The following is a 22388-nucleotide window of genomic DNA, read 5'->3' on the forward strand; positions in this document are numbered from 1 at the left end:
CATTTCTTTTCTTTCATTATTTATTTGAGAGAGAGCATAAGCAGGGGGTGGGGGTAGAGGGAAAGAAGCCGACCCCGCTGAGCAGGAAGCCCATGATGCAGAACTTGATCTGAGGACCCTGGGATCATAACCTGAACCGAAGGCAGATGCGTAACCGACTGAGCCACCCAGACGTAGCAGCTTTGATTTCCCCAATTGAGCCGGTAGGTCACGGCCACTTCCTTAAGCTTTGGAGTGTAGGACACATACATAATGTTCACGGTTTCACACGTCAATTTAATACATTTCTCATGCCCCGCCACCTGGCCACGAGTCAGCGCTCAGAGGAATTCCTGGAACCCAAGTCCCGGCAGTCCCCGGGGAGGGCGAGAGGAAGAAGCCCAACGGCCTCGGAGCCGGCCGCCCTCCTCCGCGTGGAGGCAGCTCCTAGCAACGCGCCAGCCGCGAACAGAGGTTAACGGCCACGGCGCGGTACTCTGGGAAATGTAGCTTATCTCGGCGTTCCCTGTTCTCTTGATTCTGGTCAATGACCGGACCGAGGACTACAACTCCCAGCATGCCTCGCGCCACGGCTTTCTTTCGAACTCCGAGCGACTGAGAGATTGGTGTCCGCGGGGCTCCGGCGCGGGAGGTTAGAGCGAGTTGGGCTCGAGTGGGGTCCCGACCAGCATCTATGGCTAGTGGCTGCGCCTCCGCGGGGAATGGCGCGTAACCCGGGAGATTTCAGGGGCTGGGAGGAGAGGAGGCCGCGCTCGGGGTTGAGCGGGGATGGGCGCGCGGAGCGGGTGACGCAGGGAGGGCCGCGGAGTCTCCAGACCTAGGGGGTGACCGGAAGGGCCCTTGCTAAGGATTTTTCAATGCCTGGCACGGAGTTGGCGGAGCAGATACGATGACGCGGTGGTACTCTGTGGCACTTCTAGCCGTTGCAAACTTCTCAGAGATTCCCTGGTCTGGGAGGCTAGGACGAAATCCCTAGGAGATGGCAGAAGCTCTCGGATGTGATATGAGACAAAACGTGTTTGGACTTGTAGGTCGTGCAAATTGCCATTACAAAGAAAGAGAAACACAAACATTCAGAGTGGCCCCTGTGAATAATCCCAGATGAATTTTGCATTCTGTTAACAGGACCTGCAACACCGACAAATAGAGATGACCCCCTCTGACTCCTTTCTTCCAAGGCATGGGAAGGTCGGTCTTGGTAATGCTCAGGAGGGGTAATGCTCAGAGAGTGACAATCTGAGTCAAACACTTCGCTGTTAATGGATTAAATCAGATTTACAGTTAGCGTGAAGGGAAAAATTTCCAGCGTTGGTGAAAATAGTTTCAAAGAGTAAAACCAGTGCTCACATCGACTCCTTGTGCTGAATGCACAAATGTAGTCATGGGTGTTGCCTGGGAATGCTTATTGGCCATAGTGCCAGGCACCCACCTCCTTTCTGAGATGGGTACCTACCATCTCTTGCATCCTCTTTCAGGAGAAGAGATGAGGACCACTGCACTTTGTGTGAGTCATCTTCAGGCCTCAGAAAGCTCCTTAAGTCACCCAGAGCACTTTGCTTCTCATCTAAGTAGCTCTCCCTATAAGGAATTTTTAATTTATGGAACTAGATTTTAACCTCTTGAATGGGTAAAGTGAGAGAAACCTTGATGGGCCTTGGACCCAAGCACTGTGAAAGCTACATCATTTTTAAGCAACCACTCGAATTTTCCTCATTAGGGAGGATGAGCCTGATGTGGGCAGAATTCAAATGAGCCGGACAGCGCTGTGAACCAGCTACAGGCAGCTCCCAGAGCCTTGAGATGGTAGGCAGAATGCAGACTCTTACCCCTGCTTCCACCCCCCAGATCTTGACTGCCTGGAGAACTTTAGGGTTTGGGTGACAAGGACCAGGATATGGTCCCCAGAGACCAGGTAGAATTGAGACCAAACTTATTAAGAGATGAGCAAGCCTTCTGAGCCTCTGGATGGCCAGCCAGAAGCATTTTTAAGTGTCCCTTGTTGGTGTTGAGAAGTCAGGGACGCAGAAGAGGGGAAAACCTTCCCAGTCGTGTTACATCCTGCCTGGGAGGGTTCACATGTGGCATCGGAAATCAGGGAAAAGGAGAGACTTCTGCCCACCGAATGGCACCCACAGTGGTGTCCATTGCTGGTTAGTGGCGGCTGCTTCCATGCTCTGAATGAGTCTATTCTCAGAAACCCTGGGAAAGTATAAAGAGCTTCTGTCTCTAAATGCCATTGCTGCTCCTTTTCCTCTGGTGACTTGGCAAAAGGCAAAACAATTTATTCTGTATTCTTGGTTTCAGCCACGTTCACTGTTTTGATTTTGTTAATGTGATTTGTTTTTCCAATGGTAGGCACCAAAAACCAAGAAGGGATTGAAAGGTAAGTGGAAAAATAGAACATCACCCTTAAGGCAAAAATAATTCCCCACCTTTCATCCAAAAATAACATAGACGTGTCTGTATCTAAATGTTCTTGACATGAGTCTTGCCGGTTTCCCCATAATTGCACAGGAAAGCATTGGTCTTTATGGGGGACTCCCTGTGGTGCCTATTGGCCCTCAGAGTAATCCAGAAATAAATGGACAGGGGTGGGGCTTGGGGAAAAAGTCCCTCCTGTCAAGCTCTGTATTGGAAAGTATACAGTTGGCATTAAGGGCGGTAAAGGCACTTCAGCTGGGTACAAGAACTAGTTCAGTACGTGTACGTTGGGTTTCCCCCCACATACCCCCTCGGAAAGTGGCCAAGGGGGTGTGCCCCCAGACCAGTGCTGGGGGAGGGGGAGATCTCAGACGGAAGCGCACGAGGAAGCTGTTGGCGTGAAAGAGGCTTATGTGTGCCTAGAAATCTTGGACGCTTTTCCCAAAGAGGCACACGGGGCTTTATTCAGAGTCTGTTGGCCAGTGTGTCCTGTAGAATGCAGGCTCTCCTGAAAATGCTCGCCATCATCCTTTGAGGGAGTTCTTTTCGATTTCTACCCTGGGGTCCTTCAACAAGGCATTGTGATCTGTTGTCAGAGAGTTAGGAAACATCTCGTGGCCGTTGAAGAGAGAGCTGGGTCCCCGGCCCCAGCATCTGAGCCCTCTGGTGGTGAAGAGTCTGGAATTGGGACGAGGTCTCAAGACGTGAGGCTTCTTAAGGACATCGTTTTCTCCTGAAGTCTTGACCATTCCTTTTCTATTTGTTCTAGGCTCCATTGATGATGTCCTTGGTGACCTCTTAGGGGATGACAGTAAGTGCCCCTTTTGCAGAACCCCCTGTTTTTAGCTTGTTCTTTTTTTTTTTTTTTTAAGATTTATCTATTTGAGAGCGAGAGAGTGGGGGGGAGGGTAGCAGAGGGAGAGGAAGAGAGAGAATCCCAAGCAGACCCCCCACACACACTGAGCACGGAGCCTGTGGCAGGGCTCTATCTCATGACCCCAAGATCATGACCTGAACGGAAATCAAGAGTCGAACGCTTCACCAACTGAGCCACCCAGGCGCCCCTCTTTTTTTTTTTTTTAATTGAAATCTTATTCACAGAAAATTCACTCTTTTCAAGTGTACAATTCACTGGTTTTTAGTGTGTTCCCAAAGTTACGTAATTATCACCACAATCTAACTCCAGAGCACTTTCATAAAGAAACTCCACGTCCATTAGCAGTCACTCCTACTCTCCCTTCCCCCCAACCCTACACAGCCACTTACTCACTTTCCTTCCCTGTGGGTTTGCCTGTTCCAGACCTGTTGTATAAAATGGAATCACATCGTGCTTGCCTTTTGCATCTGGCTTTGTTCGCCCACACTGAGCCGTTCCCGTTTGCAGTCCTCCCTATGGCTGGACGGTGTTCCAGTGTGTGGATGGACCGTGTTTTGCTGGTCCACCCATCGTGGGTGGTGGACACCACGTTGGGGCGGGGCTAGGATGAATGATGCGCTTAGGAACACCCAGGTACACGTTTTTGTGTGGCCATATGTTTTCAGTTCTTTGGGGGCGTATCCTAAGGAAGGGAACTGCTTACATGGTAACTGTGTTTAACTCGTCGAGGCACCACCAGACTGTTTCCCACGGCAGCCGCGCCATTTTGCATTCCCGCCAGCAGCATGTGAGGGTTCTAGTTTCTCCACATCCCTGCGAACACTTGCTAATTTTCTGTCTTTTTGGTTATGCTCATCTTAGCCCTATACAGTTGCATCTCATTGTGCGGGTTTTTTTTTTTCATCTTTTTAAATTTAAATTCAATGAATTAACAGAGTATTTTTCACGTAGAGGTGGAGTTGAGTGACTCATCAGTCTTATGTAATACCCAGCGCTCATTCCATCACGCGCTCCCCTTAATGCCCGTTACCCTGTTACCCCTTCCCCCCACCCCCCTCCCCTCTCATGGTGTTGGTATTTATTTATTTGACAGAGAGGCAGTGAGAGAGGGAACACCAGCAGGGGAAGTGGAAGAGGGAGAACCAGGCTTCCCGCCGAGCAGGGAGCCTGATGCGGGGCTCGATGCCAGAACGCTGGGATCATGACCCGAGCCGAAGGCAGACGCTTAACGACTGTGCCACCCAGGCGCCCCTCTCATGGTGGTTTTAACGTGCATTTCCCTAATGACTAATGACATTGAACATCTTTTTCATGGGTTTATTGGCCATTTGTGTATCTTCTTTGGAGAAAGGTCTCTTCGGATCCTTTTTTTAAATTGGGTTGTCTTTTTACGATTGAGTTGTAAGAGTTTCTTATATATTCCGGATATCGTGTGTGCCCACCTCTGCCGTCTTGAAAAGCAGGGCTTCAGGGGCCATGGAGAGCTCACTGAGGGCAGCCAGGCTGAGGCTCCCCCGACCTGGCCCAGAAGAACCCACGGAGCCCAAGCCTTGTGTTCCAGCCGAGAGCTCTGGGGGGTGGAAGTGCATCGTTCTTCCTGTGCTTTATGGGGTGCAGTGGGGTTGGGCTCTTCATTTGGCCTCAGTTGGCATTTAGGGTGAACTTCCTGGGAGAAGGTTTTTCTGGGAGTGCTTGGTGGGGAACTTCCAGTCTTTTTCATCTGACTCCAGTTCACCTGCCAAATGGTATCATTTCTGTTCTCTTTTTTTCCAGTGACACTACCTGAAGAGCCTGTTAAACTAGCTTCGAGTGCCCGAGACGCCACAGCTGTTGCCCAGGCGCTGCCTTCTTCCAGGGCTAGAACGAAGTGAGAGCGGGACTGGCCTGCGTGACTGTCACCCCTTCAGTCCAGATGCTGTTGCCTCCTCACCCTCCTGCTTTTCTCCCACTTGTTGTGCACCCCGCTGCTGCTGTCCCTTACTCCTCCCTTTCCTCCCTTCCCTCCGTTAAAGGACCCTGAGGAGTGGGAGGCTAACTGACCGGGGTCGGGAGTCCTGGCTGCCAGTCCCGCCCATGACACTTACTGTGTGATCGTGGGTGATTCCTGAACCTCTGGGCCCTCAGTGTTCTCACCCCCAGAATAAGAGAATTGGCCTGGATCAGGGGCTTTCAGGTCGTTCTTCCAAAGTGCTCCTGACAATGGAGGGATAGGAGCGAGTTTTGTGAGCTGTCCACCCTCCACCTTCATCTTAGCCGACGCAGTTCTGTTTCTCTCCCTCTCTCTCTCTTTTTTTTTTTTTTTTTTTGAAGATTTTATTTATTTGTCAGAGAGAGAGCACACACGGGGGAGCAGCAGGCAGGGGGAGAAGCAGGCTCCCTGCCAAGCAAGGAGCCCAATGTGGGACTCGATCCCAGGACCCTGGGATCATGACCTGAGCCGAAGGCAGATGTTTAACTGACTGAGCCACCCAGGAGCCCCTCCGTTTTTCTCTCTTATCTGTTGTTTTTAACTGTTGTTTTCCCATCTCGTGGCTTTTTTTTTTTTTTTTTTTTGAAGTACAGTTGATACCCAGTGTGAAAATAGTCTCGAGCGTACCACATAGCAATCGGACAGGTCTATACGCTGTGCTCGTCACAGGTGTTTAACAGATTGGTTTTAAAGGGGCTGTACCGCTTTAGAAAAATGGAAAATCTCTGCATTCGGTGGCCTGTGACATTTCTTTAAGCAACTCTGTCGCGTTCTCCTGGAGCAGCCCCCAGTTTCAGCGGGGCTCTCTGAGCCGCCTTCCTTTCTCAGAATCAGTCAGTACCCTGGCGATGCAAGTGGGTGCTGATTGCACCTCTTTGCAGATCCCTCCTGGAAGACCGTGCCTTCAGCACCACGGCGGGCCTCCTGGGACCTGATGCCGAGGTGAGCCTGGCCCACGCTACTCCCCATCCTCTCTACTTATCCCCAGAAGCAATGAACTGGGGGTGACAGCTGGGAGGTTGCTCACACAAAGGTTTAGAAGTTTCTGCAAAGCCGGTGTGTTCTCAAAATAATACCCAAGGGCTGCCAAGCGGACCCACATGTGAACCCCGCAGGCTTTTCCTTCCTACCAGTGAGATGAGCTAGAAAGCAGAGCTCCCACCAAGTGTTGGATCTCGGATCTTGCCCCTTACAACTGTGTTTCCCATAATCTCCCCGGCTATCCGGTTACACAGTTGGGAAGTGGCATAGTGATGCCCTGTGATGGAGGGATTCTTTCCAGTGAGGAGGGGCAGAAAGTGGCACCTCTTTCTGGGTCTCCACACCTGGGCAGGTTTGACTTCTGAGGACACTTCTGTCCCAGGGGAAGGCAGGACCTCCTGCTGGTGCCCCACTGGCCGAGCTCTGCCCCTGCTGAGCCGTCTGCCCTCACAGTAGCAAGGCAACAGGAGCCAGAGCTTTATGCGGCCTCGGCCAACGTGTGTCCTTACTCTTCCGTGGACTTAGGTGTCAGATGTCTCCGATGCAGACCCGCAGACTTTGCTTCAGGCGATGAAGGTACCGAACTGGCTTGCACAGTTCTGGGAGTGGGGCGGGGGGAGGGGGGAGGGGCAGGCGGTAGGAACGTTCTGTGCCAAGCCTTCCTTCTCCCTCACATTTTTCCCTTTACAATTTGTGTTCCTGAGCCCTTCCTAGTCAAAATGGAGCTCATCTGTGAGCTGCTGCCCTTTGAGTGTCTCTGGATAGAAATCCATTTTCCTGCTGTCTAGAGATTCGTCCACCAGGAGACACAGTCCTGTACCAAGCCCCTCGTGCACTGGGGCTGGCTCCCACCCAGAGACACCACCCCCATTGGGGGAGAGAAGGAGAGACTCTCCTCTAAGGCTCCTTCTTAAGTGTTCTTTGTGTTTCTCTCCACATTCCCTGCCAAGGCCCCTTCAGTCCAGCTGTGCTCTCATTGGATCAAGCCCCAAGCTAAGCTTGGGAATGGAATTTTAAGACGTAAATTCTGTACAGTTTTTAAGATAATCCCCCAGGGCTCAGGTGGACTAGCCAGGGTCTGACACCTTAGGTCACCTTGGCTTTCCCACCCGTCCGTCCCGCAGCCCCGTCCCGCCTGACGTCCTGCCTCTCATCCCTCTTGCTAACCTAGCGTCCCAGGCCAAGGCCAAGTGCTTGCTTTCAGCCTTGGGGGGAAGGGAGGGCTAAAAAATTGGAGTCTGTCCCTTTCTTGGCTCCATATTCAGCCTCTTTAACCTCATCTTGAAATCACTCTTGCCCAGGGCCCGCCCACTGGCAGCCCTGGCCACAGCCCTCCAGTCCTCTGACTCAGCTGCTGGTGGTGACTTCGAGTCTCACTCCAGAACCATGAGCTGGGTCCCTACCCCCCAACTCACTCTGCTTCCCCGTGATCCAGTTTTCCTTCCCAACTCCTCTTTTTCTTGCATAGTTTCCCCTTTTCCCTGTGTTCCTCACACCTCTGCCCCTGGGGTGCCAAGCGTCCTCCCGGAGAAAGTCTTCCTCCCCTTATGGGAGTCAGCATGTGGCGAGTCTGTGCGGGGGGCAGTGGTGGCGGAGGCCCTGACTGCCTTCCTCTGCTGGCCGGGTACCTGGCCCCTTCTCACAGCCTGGCAGCAGTCCCTCTGGGAGTCTTCAGTCCCGGGATCCTGCTGTTTGGTTCCCACCGTAAAGAGAGTTCCATCCACTGCTTACTAGGCCTGTGCGAGAAGCTGGGGCAACAGGTGCTAGTAGGGGGTCTCAGAGGTGCCCCCTGAGACGGGGCTTACCTGAGACTGAGCCGGTGAAGACCTTGTGCTTCGGCCTGGCCTCTCACCAGTTCTGTAACTCAGGGTCAGTTCCCCAAACCAGGTCCCCATTTGTCCCCCCACGGAATGTGGAGGCCGTATCACCACCAGGCTGCTCAGAGCACAGGGCCACACAGTACCCCGGCTGAGCACCGGTGAGGATTCCTCCCTCCCTCCCGCTTTTCCAGGATCTGGACGACATGGATGCCGATCTCTTCGGTCTGAAGAGGTCTAATCTGGCCTCTGACAAAAGAGCTGCCAGGGGTCCTGGGAAAGAAGAACTGCCTCGTCATCCCAAACCCGCCGGCCCGCTGACAGCCAGGGAGAAAGGTGAGCGTGGGTGTGCCTGGGATCTAGGGACGCTCTGGGCATAGGAGGGCACGCAGCTCTCATTCCCGTGGGCTTTCTCTGTGGTTGGGGAGGGGGCGGCTTCCTCCCTTCCCAGTGTGCTTCCAGGCCCTCTAGGTGCAACATGGCCAACTCCATGGGAGTTAAGTTGGGGAGTTTGTTGGGAGCCTGTGTGCCTCCCAAGTCCATGACTCTGTTTGGAGTGACCTGTGACTGGGGGACAGGAAGTGGCTCCAGACCACATTTCCCCGGCAGAAGCCTGTGTGAGAACCAGCGAGGTGTGGACCCAGCCCACCGCTGTCTCCACACCCATGAGCCCTCAGCCCCCCACAGAGAAGGGCACGCCGTCCCAGGGTCCCCGTCATGGTGTGGCAGGACCGTGGCTGGGAGAGGGCCAGGCCTATGACCTTGCCTTCTGTTTGCTTCTTACAGGGGACGCCATTCCCGCCAAGAAGCCCCCTCCCTCTCCCAGCAGCTTTGGGCATCAGGACAGAAAGTTTTCCTTCGAAGGTACCACAGGCCCCGCGGTCATGCTTCCGGGGCACTTTGGTTTTGAGAGTGGAGGAGACTGGGTGGTGCTCACGTGCTTGCCCAGCGGCAAGTTGCCATGTGTGTCAGAGGAGGAGCAGACAGCCGGGGCCACCGGTTCAGCTCCTCAGGAAGTCAGGGAGGGACTGATGGGGTTGTATTGGGGGGAGATTTGGGTCACGTATTTGCCAGACTTTGAAGCCAGACATCAGCCTGAAGGTTTTATAAAGCGTAAGAACTCCCCTCCCTTTTCCAAATGCACACGAATGTTTTACTTCGCTTCTGATGCCTGGGGGATGTTTCCAGAAGGCTGTGCAGACAGCAGAGCCTCGGGGCACACAGGCAGGCCCCGGGCCGCTCCCTGGCTCCCTGCCGAGGCTGATGTGTGTCCTCTGGGCACTGAGTGGCCGTTCATGTATTAGAGCAGCTAGAAATCCCCCCTGGAGTGATCGGCCCCCAACACAGTGCGAGGCTTGTTTTCCTGAAGAAAGGGTGCAGACTGATCTGTGCTTTCCTTCTGGCCGTGAGACTTGGAAGACCCATTGGCAGGACTTCTGTCCGACAATGAGGAAGGAATCACCAAGAAGCCCCCTGGGGCAGAGAGTAAAATGGCTTCCGAAAAGAGCCCAGCCCCCGTCAGAGATCAAGGTAAGGAGGGTGGGCTTGTTGCTTGTCCTGGGCAGGTAGAGTTGGCTCAACCAGAGACTCTACCGGGCCGGGACCACAGGTCTCAGATCCCAGACCAAGAGATTATCAGTGTCTCTGAACAGGGAGGTGGGACGCATGAGCCTGCGGTGGGGCGGGGGCGTCGGTCCTGTGTGCAGACCAGACACATGGGATGCCTGCAGCCACACCCAGAGGTCCGGGTCTCAGAGAAGCGCCCCCCTTCAGACACCAGGGTTGAGGGCATGGTGGGCCGTGGGCACTGTGCCCTGTGTTCTGTCCTCTAGGTCCATCTATTCCGCTAACTCCTGGGGACACCCCGGTCCGAAAGAAAGAAGAAGTGCTATTTGATGAGGAGGACGACATTGTGGCCACCCTGGGGTTTGCAGACAGCCCCACAGCAGAAAGGAGGCAGACGGGTGACCAGTAAGGGTCCTTAGGAACAGAGGAACCCTGCCCGTAGAGCTGCCTCAGGCCCAGGGAAAAGCCGGAGGGCCGGCACGGTGCAGGCCCCCAGGCACACCTGCGTTGACGTGTACCTGTGTGTGTCCTGTCCTGCAGGGAAGGGCCCCGTCCTGCTCGCTCCAGGCTGGATGAGCTGCTGGGTCGGGGCACTGCCACCAAACTCCTGGCCCGCCCGGGCACTGGGGAGCACAGGGAATTCAAGCTGGACAAGAAGTACCAGAGGCCCCAGGGTGAGCAACCTTGCAGGGCAGGGGAGGCAAGGTGGGGGGCTCCCAGACCACACTTGTACCACAACCCATAACGAGAAATAAGCTTACATCGCAACACATGTTATCATAACTGAGACAAAAGCGTCACGGAATGATAATTACCACGTTCAGTATTCTGTTATTTTTTATTTATACACTATCTGAGTTATAAATACGTTGGTTGTGACTCATGAAATTGGTTTCTTGACCTGCGGATAGGTAGCAGCTCACAGTGTGAGAAAGATAGCTCTAGACCAATGTTTCTCGAAGTGTCGGCCCACGGGCTGTCTGTTAAGAATCATTCTCATGGCACAGGCAGCCCAGCGGGCCTCATCTGAAGGGTGCCTGGGGCAGGACGCCGCCGGTGCCTTGTTCACGGCTCCCAGGTGATGCCCGGCGTGCGGGATGCTGAGACCTCGAGCTCATAACCAGTGCCGCACCCCTGCCTCCCGTACAGCAGCTTCACCTCTGCTCACTTGCTGACATGACAAGCTACCAGTTCAGTTTTTTTAAACAGAGGTCTGCAGCCACAGAAGCGTCTGATTGCCTTGCTCGAGATCACAGGCTTCTTCATCTTACAGACAAGGAAGGTCCCTGGGGTGATGAGGACTTCACCTTTGGGGCCTATCAGCCCACCGTGGGCTCCTGCGAGGGCCGCCAGTCTCGCCGGCAGTCGGTCAGGTAAGCGGGGCCTGCGGGGAGCGTGACCTTGGGGACAGGTGCCTACCAGGAAGGAGGAGGTGGCCCAGCCTCCCCCTCCTGCCGACAGTCTTGTTGAGGACCACGGCGTACGAGGCCCGGGGTGGCACCCTGCAGGTGCCAAAGGAGGAGGGGCGTTGCCCAGTCCTGCCCATCCAGGCCCATTTGCTTCCAGCCTCCTTGGAAGGAAAAGGAGAAGGTGGCCCCAACACCGCCTGGAACCCTTAAAGCCATAAACATCTGAGGTCAGCCAATCTCCCTGAGGAATGTTCAGTCCCAGGGTAGCGAGACCGCGAACAGTGGCTTCTCACGCCCCGCTCCCAGGACCAGCCCTGGGGTCCACCGTGACGCCTGGCCGCGGTCTCATCCCCGTGTGTGGCAAAACATTACGTTAGTGGGGAGACTTTTTTGAATTTGGAGTTTTTCTCCCAGGATACATTTTCCACTTTATATCTGGAAATAATTTCAAACTGACAGAAAAGTTGTAAGAATGGCACAAAGCACTCCCTCCCGCGCCTCGGCCAGAGTCAGCAGTGGTTGATACTGTGCCATGTTGGCTTTACCAGCCTCTTTCTCTCTAAATAACCCTACACACACGTTGACATTTCTCCCAGTCCCAGTATGTTCTTAGACCTTGGAACCTGCTGCCAGGGGCCAGTAACGCTTCTAGACAGTGGCCAAACAAACAGGTGACATTGTCGATGGAAAACCTAAAACCACTTGATCTAACTCATTTTTCTCTGGACGTGCTTCCCCATGGTTGTCACTTGGTGCTGCTTGTTACGGATAGAATTGTCCCCTGTTCACGTGATGGAATTCAAGACGTCTGTGTTCGAGGGCGTTCTACTAACAGCTCTCAGCTGGCTGCTGCTCTGCCGCCCGAGCTGGTGTGGGCACTGTGCTCGCTGGGCATCGGGCTGGCTGCGCAGAGCCCCAGGCACCTCTAACTCCTTAATGTGGGCCTCAGAGTCACCCCCGAGCCGTGGAGGGAAAGGCTGGTCAGGGGGCTCTTAGGATGGACTGCTTGCCCTGCCTTAGACCCCCCTCCTCTCTGTCTTGAAGTAGGTTCTTAGCAGAAGATGGCACAGACACCAAGGGGGAACCAGGCTCCAAACCAAGCACTCCAGCGGCCTCCAGCCCCATCCACCCCAGGAAGGGAGGAGCTGACTGGTTGGGCCTCAAGGATGACGACCTGTTCCCTCCCTCTCCCACCAGAGAGGCTCAGAGGGGAGGCTCAGCGCTCTCCACTCCTTCCGTGCTCCCTCCCAGGAGCCAGCCCTCAGCCCCAGGCCGGCACTCGGCCCCAGGCGGACTGCCCTCCTCCTCTTTGGGGCCAAAGCCACCAGCTGAGGGGGCAGGTTTCCCTGCCAAAGCCAGCCAGCCTTCCCAGCTGGGAGCGTCTGAGGAGAAAGAGGAAGAGGATTGGCTGAGCCAGGCCTTGTCTCGGAAGAAGTCCCAAGGTCTGGCCAGAGAGGAGCACACTGAGGCCTCTAAGGGCCAGAATCTGGTGGGGGCAGTAGGCAGTGCCCCTTCCAGCAGGTACAGGCTTGGGCTGCTATCTAGGGGAGGGAGGGCTGGGCAGGGGCGTGGGGGGGCCAACCTTGCCCATCTTGGTGTGTCAGTCAGGAGTGCCGGCCTCTTGGCTGTGCCTCTGCTTCTCTGGACACTACAGAGAGAGCGTCTGGCTCCCCATCCTTGCCTGCGTGCAGACCAGAGGGGGTCAGGAGGCTGTCAACACTCACGCCCTAACTGTCATGTGGACAAGGGCTGACTTGATCAGGCGGGGACAGAGGGTACCCTGATGTGACAAAGGCACAGCCATCCTGGTGCCTCTGAGCAAGGGCCCTGCCCACAGTGCCCTTGGGGTCCCGAAAGACCCAGTGTCCAAATTATTGGTGCCTCTGCTGGCCTGAGCTAAGGGACATGACACGTGCTCATGCTTCAGGGGAGTGTCAGAGAAGACAGTGGCTAAGGGGCAATTCCTGGGGAATGTCACCGAGTGGGACAGGACAGCGAGTGACCTCTGAGCAGTGGCAAATCCTGTGGGACAGGACAGCGAGTGACCTCTGAGGGCAAGAGGGCAAGACTGGGATCTTCCAGAGGAAGTGGCAAGATGGCGTGTGGCCAGAGCGAGGAAGAGGTGAAGCAGGCAATTGTGTGACAGTCCAGGGACATAACCCAGCCCCAGGGTTGGTGTGAACGAGGCAGGTAGCTTTGACCTCCGTCTGAAACGAAGGGAAAAGCTTCCCTTTGGCCCCGAGAGCTAACCAAGGTGGGTGGAAACCACGGCAGGAGGAGAGGAGCCCAGTGGGAGCTGGGTGGCAGGACAGTGAACAGAGCCCCAGGCTAACTCAGCAAAGTTGTGTGTGCCAGAACAAGGCCTTGAACTTGAACTTAACTCTGGTGTCTCTAACGTGTGCGTTGTTTTCCTTGGACCATCAACAGATGGTCAGCGCCCGTCCACTGTGCCCTAGAGGGCCCTGGGGCCAAGAAGGGGTACTGGAAGGCCAGGGGCTCAGACTTGGGAGGAGAATTCCCAAGATGGGATGATGGAACAAGAGGGGCGCTGAGGGGACGAGTGGCCAACAGCTTCATGCTCAGACTTGTCCCCACCCAGCCACGTCCAGCCTAAATGGAACCTTCTGCCACATTTGCTGTAACATTTACTTCCTCAGCCAACCTGTTCCCAGCACTCAAGGGTTCGAGCAAGCAGCTGCTGGAGGGCCCTCAGGAACAGCGGCAAAGAAGCCACCAATAAGGCCTGCCACCTCGGGGTAGGTCCGCAGGGGGCTGGGGGTGTGAGAGGCTGGGTTGGTCCTGCATGGGCCTCCTACCTTAGAGATGATGGGCAGCCATGCTGGGCTCTGACTTGGTTGGTTTGGCATACGGTATCTGCTACCTTGTATCGGGCCCGCTGACTAAGGGGACCCGAAGCCGGGCCCCGTCTCCTTTACCCAACCAAGACCTCACTCTTAGTAAACTGCCAGCCACCAGGCCTTTCCAGTCCACTCTCTGAACCTGTTTGCCTTCACTGCCCGTGCCAGCCCTCTTCTTGTCTCCCTGTCTTCTACACAGTAGGCTGTTCACCTTGACCACTGACCCCCCCAAATCTCTATGTCCTTAGGTCCCCTGTGACTTGGAACCAGACTGCCTTGACCCTCCCTGGAGGTGACCCAAAGAGGGGAACAGCCCTCGGAGACCTCTCCAGCATTGGTTTGTTTTCTGCTTTGTTTAGTGCTTTACTTCTGGGTGGGGAAGAGGCACTTTGAGCTTCCTTTAGGGTCCGGGAAGACAAGTAGAGCTGGACTCACACACGCACACACGCACACGAGTCGGGAAGACAAGTAGAGCTGGACTCACACACACGCGCACACACGCACACGCGACCTCCGGGCCTCTGTGGGCCTCCTGCTCATTTCTCTGCTGTTGATTTTCAGAGCCCGCAGCTTGTTTCCCGAGCTCCCAGGAACCCTCAGGGCCTTCTGTGCCGGTCCAGGTAGGCAGGGCGGACCCGCAGGAACAGGCCTCCGGCCGTAGCGCAGCTCCCGTGCCCAGAGGCAGCGGCTGTGGTTTGAGCCGACAGCCTGCGGGGAATCGTGTGTCAGGAGATCTGACGGCACTCCCCCAGTGCTTCCCTCAACCTCTAGCCTCGCCGCTCTCCGGCAGCGCTGGCCGCTACTTTGCCAACTGCAGGAGAGAGGTCGATGTGGCGTCTGTGCGGGGACAGCCAGGAATACTCCAGTCAGAAAGCAGGGCTGCGGGTGTCCCGTTGTTCCATCTAGAAGGCCGCCTCCATGGCTGCCATCCTCCCGCCGCTGCTCCACCTGCTTCCCAGGTGTGGGAAGTGGTCACCTCTGAGCCCGGCCGTGAGGAGACCCCAGAGACCTATCCCCAGGAACCCAGAAGCACCTCCGGAGGTGGTGGGTGGTGGGCAACCTTCAGGAAGTAGAGAGGCGCTCAACATCTGGCCTTAGGGCCTGGCAGAAGGAAGCCTCTGTCATCGCTGAGACGCTGCTGGGGCTCAGCTGCTTGTCTAGGAACCTGGAACACCTGCTGGGGAGGACGTTGTGCTGAGGGAGGAGGGGAGGGACGATGACCGCACAACTCCAAGGCCTCGGCCTCCCGGTGTCACGTCTCTGTCCTCATCGTCAGCCACAGATGAGGCGCAGGGCCTGGGATGGCCAGAGGTAGCTGAGCTCAGCTGAGTCCCTGTCCCCCCCCGAACCATCTCCCACCCTCCCCTACAGTCCCTGCTCCCGGAGTCCCTGGCGCGGAGCCTGTCGCCGGGCCCAGAATACCAGCGGCAGCTCGTGGCCGCACAGGCGCAGCTGCAGAGCAGCCCTGCCGAGCTCCAGGCTGACCTTCTGCAGAGTCAGGCCCGGCTGGCAGAGCTGGAGGCCCAGGTGAAGGACAGAGGCACCCTGGGCTGGGGGGGCAAGGCTGTGACGGGCAGGTCTCCCTCCCAGGGCTGGAAGGCTTCCCCAGGTGGCGCAGGGAGCCCACCTCCCCCTCTCCTGCCATCTCCAGGTGCGGAGGCTGGAGCTGGAGCGGGCCCAGCACCAGCTGTTGCTCGAGAGCTTGCAGCAGCGGCACCAGGCCGACCTGGAGCTCATCGAGAGTGCTCACAGGTACCCGCTGCTCCTCCTGCGCCGGCTTCCCAAGCCTCAGGGCCGGCCGTAGCCGACGTGCTCGGAGAGGCTCTTTGAGTGTCCACCCTCACCCTCTGAGCCCCACAGCTGTGTGTTTTGTTGGCAGAAGCCGTGTAAAGGTGCTAGAAACATCGTACCAGCAAAGGGAAGAGCGGCTGCGGAGGGAGCACGAGGAGCTGTCAGCCCGGTATCTGTCGCACTGCCAAGAAGCCGAGCAGGCCCGCGCCGAGCTCGCAGCCCAGTACCAGCGGCGTTTGGCGGCCGCCATGCAAGAGAAGGACCAGGAGATGGAGCGGCTCCGGGAGCTGCAGAGGTGAGCACAAGGCCCAGGGTGGGCAGGCAGGGGGAGCTGGCTTCGAGGATGGCCAGAGGAAGTCCATTCCCCGGAGACCCCAAGCTGTGGCTCAGCAGCTGAGGCTTGACCCCTTCCCTTCCACGTGAGGACCAAGGCCAGGCACACTGACCCATCACCCCCTTTGAGTGGAGGGCCCACCACTTTTCCAGCAGTGGGTCAGGGGTCCCTGCAGGGCCTGAGGGGTCGTGGTAGCAGCAGGCAACCCGAGGACCTAGCTCAGCACAGGTCAAGCCCCTCGCCTGCTGGTGCTCTCGAGTCTGGTGACTAGATGGACCCCGGAAGAGGTTTGCAGTCTTGTGCCTGGTGTGTCCATCCGGTTGCCTTTCTAGATGAGAACAAAACTAAGAAAAGGTACATGAGGGAGCTGGTTGATGTGGGCAGAGCAGGGTTTTCAACACTTCTTGGATTGGCCAGACAAGGAAAGGCTACCCACACGCCTATCTTTTCTCCTGTATGAAGTGTCCTTTGCTAAGTAACAGAAGGAGTCTCCCATTAGAGGGGATGTGGCATTGAGGCCCCAAGACATGTAAGGATAAGGAGCGAAGGAGGCAGAGGCCGTGCCTGGAGGAGCAGGGGAGGACGTGTACGAGGAGGAAAGATGCCAGGAGCACTGACTGCCGAGCCCTCTGGTGCAGCTCGGCGCGCGTGCTCACCACCCAGCCCCCCACTCCCCCTCAGGGCCTCCATCCTGGAGATGCGCCAGGACCACGAGGAACAGCTGCAGCGGCTGAAGGTGCTGAAAGACCGAGAAATTGACGCGGTCACCAGCGCCACCTCCCACACACGGTGGGTGCGCCATCCGGGCCCTGCTCGCTCATGGGGCAGGGCTGGGGCCCGGGGCTGGGCTGACCCAGTCCGCCCCCCGCCCCAGGTCCCTGAACGGCATCATCGAGCAGATGGAGAAGTTCTCCAGCAGCCTGCACGAGCTGTCCTCCCGCGTGGAGGCCTCGCACCTCACCACCACCCAGGAGCGGGAGCTGGGGCTCCGGCAGCACGACCAGCAGCTCCGAGGTACCACCGGGTGGGCCACAGGTCCCCCCCCGCACCCAGATCCCGCTGGGATGGCGGGCAGGCGCTGAGCGCCCTGTGGCCCCCCAGCACTGCAGGAGAGGCTGGGCCAGCAGCGGCGGGACATGGAGGAGGAGAGGAGCCACCTCCAGGAGGTCATTGGGAAGATGGAGGCGCGCCTGAATGAGCAGAGCAGGCTGCTGGAGCAGGTGGGCTGCCCTCCCACCGGCAGGGCCTGTGTTCCCAGCACCCCAGGGATGCTGCCAGCACTCCCCTTCCTGCCCTTCCTCCCTTCCTGCCTACCTCGCCCAGGTCCATCACGTTCATCCGTCCACAGAAGCCTGTGCCCCCTGAGCTCTAAGAGGCGCATTTTTGAACCCCTGCATATCTTTTGTATAGAAGAGCAAGCTTGATTCTCTAAAAAAATACCTTTTCTTTTCTTTGTGCCAGGTTTTAACATGATACATTATACTAAAAAAGTTAAAATATAGTTAGGAATACAGAAGAAAATCAAAATTACCCAAAGCCCCTAGACTCACCAACATTAGATATAGGTGTGTTTGTGTCGTGAACCATATGTATTCAGTTCTCATCTGGTACCTTTCTTAAGCCCCTGTCTCGGGCCAGGCACGGTCAAGTTCCTAAGCTTCTGCTCATATGGCCCTGGTCCCCTGGCGTACACCGTGTCCCACCTACCGTGGCAAGTTGACTGCATTGTGGACGGAGACAGGCAGGCAGAGTGCAGCAACTGGCATTTCGGGGAGCAGGGCTGTGGCTGTTCTTCGGCCCTGTGGAGTGGCCCCCGTGCCTGTGGGTCGTTCCGGAGCCTCTAGGCCTTGGTGCAGTTCGTTCCAGCGGCTAGGCCCCGGCAGCCCTGCTCGACACCTCTCCTTCCGTACCTCTCTGGAGGTGTTTGTGGCATAGCGTGGGAGAGGTGGGTGGGGGTTGCACAGCTCCCTGGGCGCAGTCAGGCCTGACGGGTGGGCGGAGGGGACGGGCAGAGTGTCCAGGGAACGCGTGTCCTCAGCCCTCACCTGGCCCCCAGGAGCGATGGCGGGTGACTGCCGAGCAGTCCAAGGCGGAGTCCTCGCAGCGCGCTCTGGAAGAGCAGAGGAAGGTCATGGTCCAGCAGATCTCCATGGAGCGGGAGGAGCTGGAGAAGGCCAAGGTGAGTGCAGCCACGCCATGTACAGCTGTGACCCCTGCCCTAAGTGTAAGGATGCTCACCCCGTGGCCTGGCCCCCTTGTCCCAGAGCGCCTTGCTGGAGGAGCAGAAGTCCGTCATGCACAAGTGTGGGGAGGAGCGGCGGCGCCTCGCGGCCGAGTGGGCCGAGTTCTATGCACAGCAGAAGCTGAGTAAGGAGCGGGCCGAGCGCGAGGCAGAGAGGGCGCTGCAGATGGACAGCCAGCGGGAGGGCACCCTCGTCAGCCTGGCCAAGGTAGGGCCCGGGGCCTCCAGGGCAGCCCGGAGCTCAGCAACCCTGCCGTTTTCTTCCCCGGCCCTCACTCCTCCAGCGGGGTACATCCGCTAGCAGACAGCCTAGAGACAGCAAGAACGTGGACATGAAAATAACAATTGTAATAATCTCTTCCTTTGATTGACCTAGGTGCTTTATACACATTCTCTGCTTCAGTCGTCATCACGTCCCCCTGACTTAACTATTCTAGAAATGAGGAGGCTGGGGTTCAGAAAAGTTGAGCCCCAGGGTGAGGGGCAGCCCTGAGGCTTGGCCCCAGGCCTCTGACGGATCCTTGGACCCCTTGCCCTCCTGCCTCCCCCAGAGTCAGGGTGGGTCGGAGCCATGGAAACAAGGGGGGGGGGTAGTTTGCTCCAGAGGGGGGGAATGCAGCCAAGGCCTTGCCGTCTCCAGGAGCAAGCCGAGCTAAAGATCAGGGCCAGTGAGCTCCGAGCCAAGGAGGAGCAGCTGGCGGCCGAGAGGGAGGCCCTGGAGCGGGAGCGACAGGAGCTGCAGCTGGAGAAGGAGAGGGTCAGCGCCGCTGCCCTGCGCACCAGGCTCCGCGCCCAGGAGGTGGAGAGCATGAGCCAGGTGACCGGCAGCTGGGCTCCGGGGGGCGTGGCCGGGCACCCACACAGCCCGCCCCGCTGACCCCCGGCCTCCCCGCAGGTGGCCTCCGAGAAGTTCGAGGAGGGGCAGCGGGCGCTGCGCGAGGCCTGGCAGGTACAGCAGGAGCAGCAGGCTCGGCTGCAGCTGGTACAGCGGCAGCAGGAGCGGCTCCGGGAGCAGGAGCAGCGCGTGCAGCAGGCAAGGCTCCGCCCCGCTCCGGTCGCGCCCGCAACCCCCCCAATCTCCCACCCTCACAGCCATGTCCTTCTCTCTGGGGCTGGGCACAGGAGCATCTGAGTCTGGCCCAGCAGAGGCTGCGGCTGGGCCACGTCCCACAGGACCTGCCCTCCAGCCCCGTGGCCCTGCTCCCCATGACCCAGGGGCCAGCAGCCGCCAGCCTGAGTGGTGAGTAGCTTCCAAAGGACACGACCTGGGCTGAGCGGGAGCGCTGGGGGGCAGCGCCAGCAACGCTTCCCTCCACTGGAGTTAGGGGCGGGTTAAAGTCCGTTGCTAGTCCCTTGTCATGCAAGCAATGTGTGCGGTAGGGAAAACTAAGAGATAAGAGGAAAGCTGCTTTGTAAAAGGTTACCCTCAACCTCACTCTCAAGAGAGAAGCACCTTTAACATTTTGGTGTCTAGCATTCTACACTGTGCGTGTGTTTAAAAAAAAAAAATTGAGATCATCTCAGTTGTTTTCTACCTTGATTTCTTTCATTCGGAAACATACATATGGAACGTGTTTTCCTATCAGTAATTAAACATTTAACCATAATTCTTAATCAGCATTGTCCATTATGTTCCATGTTTTTATTGATTCCCTACTGAGTGGTTTTTTGTCACTAAGAAACATCTCAGTGGATGTGTTTGTATATACATCTCTGCACCTTTGCCTGATTATTTCCTATGAATAAATTCCCAGAATTGAACTTGCCAGGTTAGGTCCCATGAGCATTTTCAAAGGCTTCTGAGAGTCAGTGGCAGCGCCCAGAAGGTTGGCCCGGTTGCTGCCACCCACAGTGGGGAAGGGCCCCAGGGATCGAGCTGTGGCTGTTCTGCTGTCCCCCCTATGCCACAGCCCCTGACCTCCTCCTCGACCTTTTCAGCCATTGTGGCCCCTGCACCCAGCACGCCCCAGCGCGGCCAGCCGCCCACCGGCCTGGGCGCCTCGCACCTGCACGCCAGGCTGGTGCTGCTGAAGCACACGGCTGAGCAGGTGAGTGTCCCGAGCGGAAGGCGGCCCCGGCCTGAGCCACTCACTTCCCCCGGGCCCAGGGCTCCTCTGTTCACACTGGTGGGAGGCAGGAAGGAACATACCCTGGCCCCAAGGAGGGCCAAGCACCCCCTACCCCCGAAAAATAGTGCACAGTGCCCACTGAGCATCTCTGAGACGCGTCCTCCGGGCCTGGTTCTGTGGGACGCAGCTTGCGTCCATCATCTTAGCTGAACCTCACGGTAACCCTGTGATCGGAACGATAGGAGCTCTCACTTATGGAGCGTTTCCTGCGTGCCAGGCTCCGTGCTGAAAGCTGTATGTGCAGTGCGAGGCTCTCCCCACCCCCCCAGCCCTACAGGCAGGTAATGTTATTATTATCCTCGGTTTAGAGACAGGCGTACTGAGGTGAAGTCATGTGCCGACAAGGGGCCTCTCCATGACTGAGACCTGCTCGGTCTCACTTCCGTGCCCCCACCGCCCCTGCCGCGACCCAGAGCCAGGGAGTTAAGTGGAGAGAGGGCCGCCGAGTGAGGACTGGCTCCACCTTGCTCTCAGCTCACCTGCGAGCCAGCGTCCCTGTTCAAAGTGGTTATAGGAGGGAGCCAGGGCGCGGACTGCTCACCCAGCTCTGCCTTTCAGGACCGTGACTTCTTGGAGAATGAACAGTTCTTTCTGGAAACCCTGAAGAAAGCCTCCTACAATATGACATCCCATTCAACCTGAAGGGCGCCAGAGGCCTCCAGCCCTGGAAGTCTCTCCCACCGCCCCCCTGGCTGCCGGCTCCGGCTCCGAGGCCGGAGTGCCCAGGGCCTGATTACAGCTCCTCCTCGGGACAGGGTGTGAGCACATTCTCTCTGCATGCTCCAGCCTCTGGGGCTTGGGGAACAGTGGCCTCTGGGGAGATGTGATGCCGAGGGTGTCTGAGCCCACGACCCTGCCAGCCACAGCCTCGGTTCTTCTCCCCCAGACTTCCAGCTCAGATCCAGGGGCTCACTGGGCTCTGTGGACCCCTCCCCTCCTCAGCAGGCAGATGGTTGGGGGCTAGTGTCACCTGGGCCTCTTCTGAGGCAGGCGAGTCTTCTTGAGAGATGCCACGGGCAGCCTCCTGTCCTCCCTGTCTGAGAGGCCAACAGAGACAGCGCGGGCTCTCCTCCCTAACTGGGCCATAGAGTCAGAGCACGTGTTTCGAAGCGCCTTCTGTCCTCCCGACCGCGGAGGTGGGCGGTGTTGAGGGGGCAGGGAAGGTGCTGTGCCCAGCCAGGTTTTACCTCGAAGTCTTGATGTGCTCTCAGGTTGGCTGGCACAAAGTCCCCGCCTCGTTCCCAGCTGCCTAAGTCACTGACGAACGCTGTCCCTTCTTATAATTAGGGCTTCCCAGAGGCAGGACTGGGAGTGACAGTGGGGTGTGGTGAGGGACCCGTAGAGAGGCCTCTCTGTCCTGTTCACCTGCTACCAAACCACCACAGGTGGGAGCGAAGACAAGGGAGCGGGGCCCCTGCCACAGCTGGGAGGGTCCAGAGCGCCGGGGACCCCCACAGGGCCTTACCCAGGCTGCCGGCCCTGGGAGGGCGCCTTTGCCCTTCTCCCTGCAGGGGCGCCAGAATGGGGGTAGCGGCTTAGCAGTGGTCCCAGCAGATCCGAGGAGGGATAGACACCACTAACATAACCACGGTCACTCCTGAAGCGGCTTCCCTCAGCCAGTGACTGGCTACCTTCCACTGGAGGACAAAGGGTGAAGGGGTATCAGAACAGCGTTCAGAAGGATCTTCATTTACCAGCAATTTCCAGCCTTCATCTTGGACCCATTAAATTGCTCTATTCTTTATGACTGGATTGTTAGAATTTGCCATGACTCCTGAGAGTTTATACTTCGTTCTTAGAAGTGTTCCCTCTGTAGCACTGTTCCTTGCCATAAAGCTGGCTGGCACTGGCACCTTCCTGAATCTATACATTCACTGGCTGCCTCACGACGAGGAGAAGAGTGTGCCGATCAGCCCTACCTCACACAGGAAGGGACAGGGGCTCAGGGAGATTAAATTATCTGCCCAAGGTGACAGCAAATAGCAGAGCCTTCT

At 57.2% G+C, this 22388-nt stretch overlaps 1 protein-coding gene across 6 annotated transcripts; it reads left to right on the forward strand.

The window, feature by feature from the left end:
- The first annotated feature begins 428 nt into the window (after positions 1 to 428).
- FBF1 (Fas binding factor 1) lies at positions 429 to 22155 on the forward strand. Of its 6 annotated transcripts, XM_045814171.2 has the most exons (31): positions 432 to 631; positions 1126 to 1188; positions 1718 to 1803; positions 2356 to 2383; positions 3191 to 3232; positions 5072 to 5165; positions 6149 to 6209; positions 6774 to 6824; positions 8260 to 8401; positions 8852 to 8929; positions 9476 to 9595; positions 9898 to 10036; positions 10172 to 10305; positions 10905 to 11004; positions 12085 to 12561; positions 13698 to 13796; positions 14147 to 14235; positions 14460 to 14518; positions 15270 to 15425; positions 15550 to 15650; positions 15778 to 15984; positions 16705 to 16812; positions 16898 to 17037; positions 17125 to 17243; positions 18080 to 18202; positions 18288 to 18473; positions 18906 to 19082; positions 19161 to 19298; positions 19388 to 19505; positions 20204 to 20313; positions 20953 to 22155. In XM_045814171.2, the coding sequence occupies exons 3-31, from the start codon at positions 1801 to 1803 to the stop codon at positions 21034 to 21036; spliced, it is 3483 nt and encodes a 1160-aa protein (XP_045670127.2). In that variant the 5' UTR covers positions 432 to 631; positions 1126 to 1188; positions 1718 to 1800; the 3' UTR covers positions 21037 to 22155. The 6 variants fall into 6 exon arrangements, with proteins under 6 accessions (XP_087710217.1, XP_045670124.2, XP_087710216.1 ...); XM_087854091.1 differs by lacking the exon at positions 1718 to 1803 and having other exon boundaries at positions 429 to 631; positions 20703 to 22155; XM_045814168.2 differs by lacking the exon at positions 1718 to 1803 and having other exon boundaries at positions 431 to 631.
- Positions 22156 to 22388: the final 233 nt, after the last annotated feature.

Source organism: Ursus americanus, chromosome 23, assembly GCF_024610735.1.
Source record: "Ursus americanus isolate L20-20 chromosome 23, mUrsAme1.1.p, whole genome shotgun sequence".
NCBI lineage: Eukaryota > Metazoa > Chordata > Mammalia > Carnivora > Ursidae > Ursus > Ursus americanus.

Coding starts and splice junctions, on each gene's coding strand:
- FBF1 (XM_045814168.2), top strand. CDS start 1,150: ATGACCCCCTCTGACTCCTTTCTTCCAAGGCATGGGAAG. Junction 6,210..6,773: donor TCCTGGGACCTGATGCCGAG/GTGAGCCTGGCC, acceptor CCGTGGACTTAG/GTGTCAGATGTCTCCGATGC. Junction 19,083..19,160: donor AGGTGGAGAGCATGAGCCAG/GTGACCGGCAGC, acceptor GCCTCCCCGCAG/GTGGCCTCCGAGAAGTTCGA.